The 13,233-nt window shown below is 41.4% G+C and overlaps 1 protein-coding gene across 1 annotated transcript in view; it reads right to left on the reverse strand.

Annotated features, from left to right (window-relative positions):
- MICAL3 (microtubule associated monooxygenase, calponin and LIM domain containing 3) overlaps nucleotides 1-13,233 on the reverse strand; it is a 168,421-nt gene that overhangs the window by 36,415 nt on the left and 118,773 nt on the right. The window contains exons 27-30 of the mRNA XM_056508446.1: nucleotides 9,750-9,945; nucleotides 5,279-5,517; nucleotides 4,085-4,174; nucleotides 892-1,029 (exon numbers count right to left, since the gene is read on the reverse strand). Coding sequence (XP_056364421.1) covers nucleotides 892-1,029; nucleotides 4,085-4,174; nucleotides 5,279-5,517; nucleotides 9,750-9,945 — 663 coding nt within the window. The remainder of the gene's footprint in view (nucleotides 1-891; nucleotides 1,030-4,084; nucleotides 4,175-5,278; nucleotides 5,518-9,749; nucleotides 9,946-13,233) is intronic.

Consider the following 13,233-nt stretch of genomic DNA (forward strand, 5'->3'; position numbering starts at 1 on the left):
TTTAACCAGTTTCCTTTTTTCTGTGAAAGACACCTCTTGTCACAGCAGATATAGTCCCTCCTACAATTGTCACCATGGTTGCAGAGAAGACCACTGCTCATCAGCTGCACAGTGAACTTTTATTTAAGCCCACAGACAAAGCACTTATGGCATACTTACCTTAAGACAGGCTGTAACATAGCCTAGAAGGAGGTCAGCAGGGACTGCTGGAAGGTGCTTACATGAGATCTAGACTATCAGCATTTCCCCCTCCAAAGTTTCCCTTTGAGCAACTGACAACTTGCAAAGGTCACATCTCACATTAGAGGTAGATATAGTGTCAAATCTTAAACACAGGAAGTCAAACCCCCACTGGTCAGATTTGCAAGCCCTTTGACTCTCACCATTCCCTGCTAATACCAGATGCAGTTACATACTTGGAAAAGAAGCACCAGAGAAATATGCCCAGTACAGAAGCTGACCCTGTTCAATTTTTGCCCTAGTAGGTACACAACACAGCCCCTCAGCTCTCCCTAAAGAGTGTAGACTCCTCACTGCCACAAAAATCACAAGACTGCTGCTATTAGCATCACCAGTCAGTTACAGAGGGCTGATTACCACCAATACCAAATCATGTATGTTAAGAAAAAAATGCTATGGAGTTAAAGCAGGCAGACAAATAGGTCAGAAGTCACACTGTCACAGAACTGAGAAAGCAGCAATTTTAAACAGACACCTGACCTGAAAAGCAAAATGTTTAACCAAGTGTAATTTCAGCGCAATTTGAAAGCAGTTCCTTTCGATCACTGCCGCCCCTGCTGAAGTCACTGCTCTTGAAGGGTGCAGAAGCAACAGAGTTAAACAGCTGCAACTGGATCCAAGAACTGACAGTGTGGGCTTGGGGGAGATTACCTCTGGAGGTGGAGGACTTTGAGGCTGAGACCATCTTTTCCTCCTCCTCTCTCTCACGGATGTGTGTCCAGTGCACATCTGCCAGGATCTCCAGAGGATCAACCGGATTTACAATCTGCTGCAGCCTAAGGTTTCCAGCTAGCAGGGGGAGGGCATGGCAGAACAGGTTGTAGGCAGGGTGTATGAAGGGCAGGGAGGAAAAGAAGGGAGAACAGTGGAAAGGAAAGGTAGCACACCATAAGAAAGGAAATAAGAAAAGAAAATATTATTGGCTAAGGTCAGTTGGCAAGACAGACAGAAAAAGCTCAGCATTGTGTGCGCACGCATACACCAATAGAGCACTCCTCACACCTCCCATCAAAGCTGAGTAACACCATTCCAAAGGCAGAGGGATGCTATGAAAACATCATTAGACATCATTAGACCTCATGTCTATTGCAAGAAGCTTCGCTGGAATGAAGGATGTTCTCTGGGTGTCCAGCAGTATGTGGTATGGAAATACCAATTCAGCAGAAACTTCCAGCTCCTTCAGCCCATTCGTTATGATTATTGCCAAAGATGTCTTGCTGGTAAAGGTGAGGGACAATCTCCATCTCATTGATGCACCGAGACAAAAGGTTTTTCATTCCCTACTACTGGGTTAAGCACTTCTTTCTAATCTGGGTACACATTTTGTAAATTAAATTATATGTTGGATCTGACAGTTTCACGTGTGTATGTGCGTATGCACACATGGGCACATGCTAATTTTAACACCTAAAACACCACTTTGGTTACTCCTGGCTCTTTTATATTGACTTGTTCAAAGAGGGGATTTTTTTTCTGAAGGATAACAGCATTTTGGTTGTGACTTAACAGCTCCCCAGAAGGGAACTCCTGTCATACAAACTATTGTGTTTAAGAGAAATTGCATTACTCCTCAATTACCTGCCTACACAAAGCTCAGCTACTTATGGGATGTCAAAGAGAACAATGGGCACCTAAAGCAATTGATGAGCTTGTTTAACTTCTGCAGAACACCTGCCTTGGGAGCACTTACTCTGAGGTATTAAATTTATAGACCCTGTCTCTGCTGCTGTCTGGTTTTGTAACTCAGGCTTGATTTATCCATAACAAAATAACTGATTCTGCAGGGGACAGGTGTTCACCTGCACACTGTCTGCAGGAGTGGTCTTCAAAAGCAAATGTCTCAACCTTGAAAGGAAAGTGCCCACTTACTTTATAAAGTAGGAAGTCAATTTTCACAACAACTGAATTACCACTGAGTAGGGCAAAGCACTGTTGCAGCAGTTTAGAACCTGAACATCAGTTAGGTTTTCATCTGGTGCTCTACTGTTTGAAGGAAACAAGACACATTAGCAGCACTTAGAGCTTGCGCTCATTATTTCCTGCTGTCTCATTTTAACAGTTCCTCTCTCCCAGCCACGTTTTCCCCAGATATGACAAAGTGTTTGGGATTTCTCTTTCAGGAATGACTATGTGTGAGATTTGGCATTAAAACCACAGAAGAAACAGGCAGAAGGAACTGCAGGAAGGACAGAATCAGCAGATGGTCATTAAAGGGAAAGGGGCTCAGAGGCACAAACTCAAATGCAGAGCAGGATTCACAATGTAGCCAAGTATTCTGCAGCTTTATGTCTCTGTTGCCTCACCAGAGAGTTTTTGTACCAATTAGCACCACATGGGCTACCAGAGGCACTGGCCATCCTGCAGGGACTGCCTGGCTGCTCTCACTCTGTACCAAAGCACTCGCATGCAGGCCCCAGGATGAGTAGAGTTAGCGTTTGCACTGCCACACAAAGTTTTGTGTTAACAGGTTTAGGTTTGCCAGCAATGGCTGAGAAGTACAGAGTCACTCAGCAAGGCTTGGAAAGAGCAGGTCCCACATGATCTGCATGTTTTAAAGTGGATTGCTCTGGGATTTAGACCTCTGTAACATACACCTTTAGTTTCTCCACAAGCTTCTGGACAGCCTGTCTATCCCTCTCACCTTTTCCAATAAATAATGAGCAGCACAGCCAGACATGAAGGGCTGCTGCTTGGCTTAGAGGCAAACCTAACACTTCTTCAATGTCTAAGTGTTTGAGAATTTCAAACAACACCTGGCACAGCCTTTCCTCAGGACTGCCTGCTAAGCTTTGCAGGAAGGTGAACATTAATTGCACTTAGATTTGGAATGGTAGCTTTCCTCCATTTCCACTGTAGCACCCACTAGCACTTTATAAGCTGTGGCCAGGCTCAGTGTTTTCACTTTATTGGAGTAAGGAGCCACCTGCAAACCAACTCCTTAAGAGTCAGGGCTGAAGCACCCTAGCAACTCCAACAGGGGAAACTTCTTCAGTTATGCCCTTCAGCCACCTTACTAATACTTCTCATTCTTATCACAGAAAAGTTAAATGCCAAAAAATAATAATGCTTCTTCCTTTTTTTTTTCTGTCTTGGAGAAAAAAAGAAAGTCAGAAGCTGAGTTATTGTTATTACAACCACAAACTGTAAAATATGCAGTTTGACAACTGTATATTCCCCCTTACATGCAGGAAGAAACTTGGATTTCCCTCTTATATATTCTGGCTCTAATGAACCACACTGAGGGAATAAGGGATTAACAAGCTATTAGGACCAAGTATTACAAAAAAACAACTATCAAAAATAAACTACAAGAGAATGCATCGTGGAAAATGACACAACCAGTTAGCTTTGAATGTCTGATTAATTTTATGACCATTATATAACTGTTTGAAGAATCCTGAGGGACTGCTGTTGCTTGATTAGTTTCCTTCCAGACTCTCCCCAAAGACAGACACACACAGAGGACAACAAAAAAAGCAGATTTGCTGACACAAGCAGTCTAAAGGCAGTACTTTTGATGTGTCCCATGTGTCTGAGATAATGCACAGGTGCAAGGAGAGAACAAATCTGATACTCCTTATTACTTGGAAGTCACTGTTCATGCAAATTACAGTAGCAAATTGTCCAGGTTTTCTAGAAATCCTGAGGTACTTGGCAGCTTTATCACCTTCCTAAAAATAACAGATCTGACTTACGACACTTGAAGCAGGAGATGAACAACAATCAGTTTTGAGGGAGCTGGTGACACAATTAAATAAAACACAGAGACTGTTCATGTGGGACCTGCTCTTTGAAAGCTTCCCCTCTCCTGGGGGAAGTGGAAGGGGAGACAGTGTTCGGGTACCTTTGTGTGTACCCGAGTCCTCTTCGTCTGAGAGACGTTGGAGCCAGAGGCCTTGCTGCAGCTCTCTCTCCCAAGGGTTATACTCCCCCTCTACAGCAGAGGGAAGCACACAGCCACATTTAACACCAGACACGCCAGTGCACACACAAGCCATGGAGAGAGGGAAAGAGAGAAACAGAGAGGACAGGATCAGAAAGAGAGACTGCCTGGAAATGCTGCAAGTCCCCGAACTCCCGCTGTACTCCAAGTGCCTGACAGGAAAACTGCTTGAATGAAGCAACATCCGTCCAAGAACACTGCTCAGCAGACTGAACACACAACATGCATGCCACCGTTCCTATAAAGGAGTCTTGAGTTCCACAGACTTCACTCAGCTCCTACATTGAGAAAGCAGCCAAGGAGCCTGCTGAGCTCATCAACAGCACTGCCACTAGGACTCAAAAAACTGGACCCCTGCTTGCAGTAGGCAGCCAAAGACCTTTACGAAAAAGCTCTTTGGAGTCTACAAGTCTCCTCAAAAAGGAAATGTGAGTATAAAGACAAAGACAAGAGCAGTGAGAAATTTGGCATGGTGGTGAAACACTGGAAACATGTCTATTCTGAGCACAAACTTTGCATTTTGATGACTGAGACAACACAGGGGAAGGAGTCTTTCCCTAAGGTTTTCCACAGAAAGCTTTCAAAGCTAAAGTGGAAACTACCTCAGCTTCCTTATTTCTCAAGGCCATCTTTTAACCTGGGAGAGCTACAAGCACCTTTTTGTGGAATGCCCTGCTGACAGTGACAGGGCACTACCCCTTAGTGAGGCACTCCAACTGAAAACACTGCAACCACAATGCTTCCAGTTCCTGCTGTCAGAGAGCAAAGGGCACATTCAAATCCAATTCCAAATAATAATAAAAACCAACCATATGCCAATACACCAGCACAAGGCTGTGAATTGACATGTTGGCATGGTGTATAGCAAGCATATTGTGTTAGTACTAGAACTCTAAACTGTCCTGTGGGCAAACTCCCTCAGTATCCAGAATAACCACCTCGAACTTTCCTTGACAATAACCCCCTCAAAAATCAGGGCAACAAAGAAGTGAAAAAAAAAGTAAAGTTTTCCAAGGCAAAATCTTTCTTGCATGGCAAATACTCAATGCATTTTTCCCTGCTGGCTAGAAGAAAGAAAGGACAAACCAAGCTAACCTTCACTTGACTCCTCATCTTCCTCCTCTTCATATTCTTCCTCTTCATCATCATATTTGTACTCAATCTCATGATTTTGCTCAGCCTCAATCTCCTCTTCGCTCTTGCCCTTCAGGAGGGCATGGATACGCACGGCCTCTTTCCATGGCACACCACCCAAGTCTGAAGGGGGTTGCTGAGGCAGCAGCAGTTCATCATCTTCCTCCTCATCTTCCTCCTCCATCTCAGATTCTGAACTACTGTAAGGTTTTAGAAAAAATAAAGAAAAGGTTATATCGCTAATAATAAATAATAGTATTAAAGAACATGAAGTCAGTGTTTGTTTGATCAGTCTCAGATCACTAACAAGTCATTTCAACACACATAAGCCTAAAACATAACATTGATTTTCAACTTCCAACATTTCACAGGCCTATAAGTGACAGCAGCTCCTGTGGGCTGCAGCATGGTCCTTGCCCTGCTTCTTTTAAAAAAGGTGAGACAGCAGGAAAGTGCCTGTGAAGCCAAGTCCAAATATTTGTGCAGCATTTATTGTTACAGTTCAAGACAACTGAATACAACAGAAAAACTATTTTCTTCATATCACATTGCCCTTGATAAATTGGTGCAAGAGTTCTTCACAGTAACAGAATGTAGAAGGCCATGTCTTTTCATACAGCAGCTACTGCTAAGATACCTGATTTGATTTTGGCACTTGCTCCTGTGAACCAGAGAAGTCTTTGGAGTAGAAAGAATACAAAACACATCAGGCAAAGGATACAGCATGTGAACTAAGAAGAGATGGAGAAAAAAACCCCAAAATTCCTCACTTTTCTGCATCACAGACAGAAATATGTATCCAATTAAGAACACAGTGTACACAGTGGCAAGAAGCTGTAGGAAGCAGTGCAAAGATAATGACAATAATGAGATTATTATTCCCACAGCAAAGTCTAAACCATGAAAAACAATAAATCATTACTGCCTTTCAGAAGTTGCTTCTTTTTAATTCTAACAGTTCCTCAGCATTTGCAGCAGGGGTGGGAAATGTAACCACTTATCTTGTAACATTTAATCTAGCTCCCTCTTACATGCCAGACTACCTAGAGGGACTGAGGAGAAAGATGGTTGCATTTGTCACTGGAAAATGAATGAGAACTACAACATACTCACAGATCCACTCTGCAGGGTGAAAAGGTGCCCTAGCTTTGTTTTATCTTAATAGAACTGCATTTATTAGAGCAACTGTTGGATGCTTCCCCTATAAATCTTAAAAGGCCCAATTCATCTGGCCAAAAAGGAAAACTGTTTGAGAATAATTAAAGTTTGGGTGAATAATCTGAGAACAGTATTTCTGCTGCTTCCTTATGCCCACTATCACTGGCTAACAGCCTTTGGCAGAATCCATTCCATACAGACAATGAAAGGGAAAACCAACAAGTTGAAAATAACAAAGTTTACACTTCATGTAGGTCTGTAAAATACAACTTGTACAGCTGTAGTATCATATTTACAAAATTTTATTCATCTGAGAGCCTATTTCTGATAGCAAACCTAACAAGGAAAACACTTTGTTCATGCTCTGATGATCACACACTTCTGTCCATAGGCTCTTAAATTCTCCTCACTGGTCTGCATACAAATAACATTATTTTCATATTTCAAGTCACTTTTTCACAGCATAAACTCAATTAATTATTTTTAACACGCTGCCTGATTTTCACATGTGAAATATTGAATACAAACACTGTTGCAAGCCACAGGCTTGGTGCATGGAGACCAGAGCACACTCCAAAGGCTTTATGCAGATCTGTCACAGAGATAACAAGTGATGTTCCCTTTCTCCCTGATTTGCTTTCCCACCCTTTGGTATGGAAATAAACCTGACAGGTGCTGCATGCTGGGGCTTGGTGTGCTGTCAATAAGGTTTACTGCTGCTCAAATTGTTGCCATGGGTGCTGGATGAGCTGCTGCTCTTCCACCAGCCAGCTTATCGCATGGAGGAGTGACGACACAAATTCTTCACCACACAGCTCACTTCACCTCCTTTGGATTTCATTTATCACTTGGCTTTTGTTTGACCTTTGAATACTGAGAAATGAGAAGCTGAAAGACAGCAGTGAGAGATGGCCTGGTATAGTGAGCATTCCTTTCAGCATGGAAACTGTTCTGTAGGAATTAATTCAACAGCTGAAATTTTATTTTTCTATAAAGCAGAAATCAAAGACCAAGGTAGGTTGCTCTATAGCATTTGCATAAGCAGTTGAGTATTTCATTAGGAAAAGGTGTGTGTACACAGATTTACAGCTGAGGAAAGGAACTGGAGCCTAAACTGTGGCAATGAATCTCTTCCCTTGCCATACAGACCTAGCCAGCACAAGCTGTCCTACGACACTCCTTTGAAAGGCCAGAGGGCATAACACCAAAACTGGAGATGGCACACTGGGGTTACTGCAACTTTAAGGCAATGAATAAGGCATATAAAAGGTTTTCCACACCTCAGACTACTGTGTAGTCTGGGTTTAGTTGCTTAACTGATCTTTTTTCTTATTGAAACTTAAGGCTAAGTCTCTTTTGAAAAAATATACTTCAATTACTTTTCCTCATAAACTTTCTCTGCAGTGTGTGCAAGATGGGAAGCTGTGCACCAAAATGTGAGGTCTCTGCCTGATTTCCCCCAGCCACCTCAGTGAACCCTGAACGACCAACCCATCCTTTGTAAAACACTGAGGGAACAAAGAGTTCCCCATCTCCCCCACCTCTCCTAACCCTGCAGCACTGCACCAAGACAGTGAAGATGATTAAATCAGGGCCTTGGTTGGCTTGTTGCAAGAGTCAAAACTAATTTTTTTTTTTTCCTGAAAAAGTAGTCAGACTTCTCCCCTTTTCTTATTTTTTCAGTCTCTCTGTCTTCACAGTCTATCCATAGACTGGATATAGCTGGACAGAGGAAACTCAGCATCTACATCCCCTAGAAAATTCTCCCTCTGCTCTCTCTGATATTTGGTCCACACAGCCTTGTCCATTTTCTGAGTAAACCTGCTTGCCATATTTGGATTTGGAATATAAATTTTTCCAGGTCAAACTGACAGGGAGTTTGATGTATTTTCTCTTTTCTCCTTATGACAGAATGTGAGTTGCCTACACTGATTCTCACGTACAAAATTATACAGTGCATTCTATTACAGACAGAAATACTCATACTGATAATAAGTTGTAGGGATGAATGTAGGACAAAAGGAACTAAATCTAACACCCTACAAGACAAAAATCAAATTTGCTAACCTAATAGTGTCCTGCCCTCAATCTCAGAATCTCAAAACACCTCTTAGAGATGACTATCAGCTTCATACCAAAATTTCACTTTTTCTTTTAACTAACTCTTGGCCTTTGTAAGTTTTCTGCCATTTATTGAGCAGGCTTATTGTGTCCTGATTTATTGAAATCAAGACAAAGAATAACAACAGTCAATAGCTCCACACTTTTGTTTCAGAGGTAGAAACATAAAGGAGTAAAACCCCCTGAGACCATCAAAGCTTATATTGTCATAATTGATATAATTCCTAAACCTGAGCAGGTAAGTTAAGGAAGGATGAGTTAAGAAAATATAGTTTGCATCTCCCACAAATATTATTCAATTTCTCATACAGATCTCTGTCTGCAGGTAATGCATACACAGATTATGATTTCAGAATCTAAGTTGCAGGAAACAAATAACAGCATTTTCTGAGTTTACTGCAAGACTACTGGACAGACTCAGAGATGAAAAGCTAAGGGCTGCAATTGATACAGAGACAAGTAGATGAGAAATTGTACTAAGAGACCAAGACTCAGCAGAAATGTGTGATTAACTATAAAGTTCACGAATCCTCAAGGATTTTCTCTCAATGATTCTTGGAACAATTGTTTCCAGTACCTCTGTCTGCATGGATGTGGATCCTGGTGTGCTTGCACAGAATTTTGCAGATAAAGAGAAATTCATGAAAGTACAACACATTTATATACCTTCACTTCGTTATCACGAAGGTACAACTCATTTTTCAACAGCCATAGCTATTGCTTCCCATTAATACCTCTCAGGCACTGCACCAGCATTCAGTCAGGTTTACATATGTGTCAAGCCTATATCTGGAAACCAAGCATGGTGTTGAATTGTAATGCAAAGCATACAGAAAATAAGCTAACTTTGGAACCCCCTTCTATTTGAATGCACGTTCTGTTTGCGCAAAAGACTCACCTACCTTTGATACAATTGAAAAATTAAATTAAAAAATCCCTTCCAGTTTAGAACTTAATCTCATGGTATTATGGTGCTATATGTGTCTTCTGATAGTAGTGAGCTATTTAGAACAGAAACTACAAGGTGAAATGTCTGTGTGTTTCACTAACTTTACAAAGGACAACTTGGTAAATAAACAGTTAAAGAAAAAGCAAAGGCAGGCAAATCTGCTGGGATGAGTGCAGAAAAAGCTGATGGGCAGTGTGTGCTGACCTGCTGGGCACATCCTCCTCTGTGCCTTTGTCCAGCACGCTGCTCAGGTTGTGCTCTGCCAGCGTCTCCTCGGGCACCTCCTCCAGCTCCTCCTCGCGCTGCAGGGACAGCCGGTAGTTCTCCAGCTCGATGCGCTCCGGAGTGCCCCGCAGCCGCTTGGCCAGGCTGGGCTCCTCCAGCCCGTTCACACTGGCACCTGAGAACAAGCCAGGCAACAAACAAAGGCAACAGTCAGAAATGCACCTTTTTAACAGAACTGAGCAGTTGGGAGAAAAGGGGCACGAGGCAGAAGGAGGTAAATAAAGCGAGAGAATACCTTACGTCATTATCCTGGTTCGCCACTACTGGGAAGCCAGACTGCAAAAGGGAATCTTAGTGGTTTTGGCTAATAGATGCTAAAAAGAATGTTAAATTTCCTAGCTGAGAGAGGAAATAGGGCCATTTTAGCTGCAAAAACTAGAGATGCAATCAAGCCTATGTGGTAAGTACTGGGGAAGGCCTGAGACACAGTAGGAATGCTGTGGGGCAGCCCTGCTGCATGTTAAAACTGGCACTAGCCAAGGGAAATCTACAGAGCTAAGGTGCAAGACAATATTGTTACTACTTAAAGATGAGGGAAAGAATGAAAAAGGCCAAGTTTTAAAACTTTTAATAGATTTGAATCTATTGACCTTTCAATCAGAATTTGTAATGAAATGAATCAGGGACAAATCTCAGAGACATTTGCATGCAAAAATCCCAGAAATCCCCAAAAATTACAAGGATATGTGAACCAGACAGTTGTAGAAAAGTATTGAGAAGCTTCATTCACTTTAGAACTCAATGAATTTTATTCTACCCTGCTTTCATCCATCTATTTTTAAATTGGAATATTTTAACTTGAATACCATGCCACTGTTGACCCAGAGCCCAACCTTTCCATGCTTTTGTTTTGCTTTGCTAAACAAGCCAAGCCTTCTTCTCACTGAAGATAACCTTTTCAGTGCACTTATCATCCTCTAATTCTCTGCACCTGTTGCAGTTTGGATTAATCTTTCCAGACCTGGGTGATTAAAAGTGAAGGTGGCTTTCCAGATGAGTTCTTATCAGCACAACACACAAATCTCTGCCACAAATCTCTCATCTGATACATGCTGAGAACACACCTGCCTATTTATATGCTACATAATACAGGTGGCTTTTATGGTGTTTAGATCTTTCTCCTTCTTTGCTTTCAACTGATAAGCACTTTGTTGGTAGCCAAAATTCTCAACATCATCTTAGTGCATGACCCAGTATTTTCCACTATTACGTTGCTAAGCTTAGTCTTGCAGTTGGCAACATTTTGCAGCTCTTGGTGAATGACATGCCTGTCCTCCTCTGCACTGATGAGCGTTTGAAACGTTGCCTCAGCACTGAATTTCATTAGCAGGTTTTTTTCTTGTTTGTTTTTGGTTTTTTTTGCTGGTAACCTTAGTGACAGCATTACAAAGATCAGTCCCCACACCACTTTTTGGGACATGCATAGTCTCTAGGTGACATCCAACCCCATTATTTCCTCCTTTATTAAAACCTCTCATCTCTAATTTAGGTAAACTTCTTAGATACTCACACTTCATGTATTACTCTCCCATTTTAGCCAGTTCCAATAATTATTTCCATGTGTCAGCATTCCTGTGCTTTACTCAAGTCCAGACTGTTCAAATGCACTGAAATTTCCCTCATGGAGGTATCAGCTGTCAATAAAAGCTGTCAAGCCAGTCCAGCACAGTCTCTGGTGAACCCATGTCACATTTTATAGCACTTACCTGCATGAGGTCAAAGGACTTCCCTTGCAGAACTAGCAGGTTTTAGTTATTCCTTAAAAGAAGGTCTTACACCTACTCTTTGACTGATATGTACTCATTTAGACCACTTTTTAAAGTTTTTTGTTTTCTTTTCTTTTTAGTTTTCTATCTGCAGGACATACTTCTGTTACCCAGTGGTCACACAGTATTTCCTACATGAGACAGTCATAGTACATCAGGACAGCTTGACTGAATCACAAATTGTTACCACAAAGTTCACAATTTCATTTTACACTTCTCTCATTCTTCTGAGACAAAAAAAGACTGTATTAGTCTTCATTTCCCAATCTTGCTGCACACTCTTTTGCTTCCCTGTCTATCTGATTGACTGTACATAAAATTGCATTTTATGTCAGCTCCATCATCACTATGAACATCCTTCTGCTTTCTCTTACCTTGCTTTTACTTACATGCTTAAGAAATAGAGCTCTTTGCTCTGCTCTCCTTTGCAAAGTCTAACCCACAACATTTGCTTTATCCTCACACATTTTAACCTCCAGGCCAGTTTTTCTTTCCTTTCTTCATCCTTTGCAGTTTCTCACTTTATTCCTAACAGGTTTTTTTTTAAGGACAGTTACTCACTCAGTACCACCTTCATATTTCACACAAAATTACACAGGTCTTTATGTAATTACTGGCATCCACTTCCAGTCCCCCTCCTCTAAAATCTAAAAGAGAACTGCCAGAAGTGTTTTTCTCTCTTCCTTAGTATGATTTAACCCTTCCATGATGTGGGGAAGTGGCTGCCATGCCTTTAGCTGGAACTACAGAGCTTCTCCATGGCATAAACAAATAATCTTGGCAATACTGCCTTGCATTTCCAGGGATATTGTGGTCTCCACCATTTCCTGCTGCTAAGCCTTCTGCTGTGCTTTGATTTGCAAAGTTCAGTTGAACTGAACTGCCTTTTTCACTGGGCTTCACAATTTATTTCATTCTCTCTCTCTAGATGGTGATACCAGTTCAGCTAAATCTGTTTTTGCAATCTGTGTTACATTACCCAACTCTGAGTTCACAGTAACAGGGGAAATGACCTCGAATTTTGCTCTGCCACTTTGGCTGACAGTAAAAAAACAAAAACAACACAGGACTCTAGGTAACACAGTAACACCAAGGTCAGGGGAAACAAACAAGGAATGTACTACAATAATGATTTATTTTTTTTTAAAGGGGTTTTTGTACTACTCAGAACTCTTTATACACGCAGAGCCATCACTGAAGCTCAGCTACTTTAACAGGAATGTCTTTCCTCAAGCTGTTTTCAACTTATTCTCCTCTGATGCAAACCTGACACAGCTGCAAAGTTCCCAAGAAAAAGAATTCTGAAAACCAAAGAACAAGAACTCTTATCTATCTGATATTATTTCACTCCTTTTGTTTTGTGACCACCTTATGGGCTTTTATGTCAGCCTTTTCAAAGCAAAAAAAAAAAAAGCAACAAAAAACCCAAAAAACCCCAAACAAACAAACAATTACCAAAAAATTAAATTAAATGGACTCCTTTTAAAAAATGCTGTTTCAACACTCCAGTATCTAGTGTGGGAAGAAAGACTGGCAGCAATCACTGTAAGGTAGAGAAGGACTGAAAATCAAGCTGACATCTGTTTATATGCATTTCATGAAGATGTATGATCCTTCAGGTAAGTTCTTTAAAACAC

The sequence above is a fragment of the Oenanthe melanoleuca genome, chromosome 1A (genome assembly GCF_029582105.1).
Source record: "Oenanthe melanoleuca isolate GR-GAL-2019-014 chromosome 1A, OMel1.0, whole genome shotgun sequence".
NCBI classification, from domain to species: Eukaryota; Metazoa; Chordata; class Aves; order Passeriformes; family Muscicapidae; genus Oenanthe; species Oenanthe melanoleuca.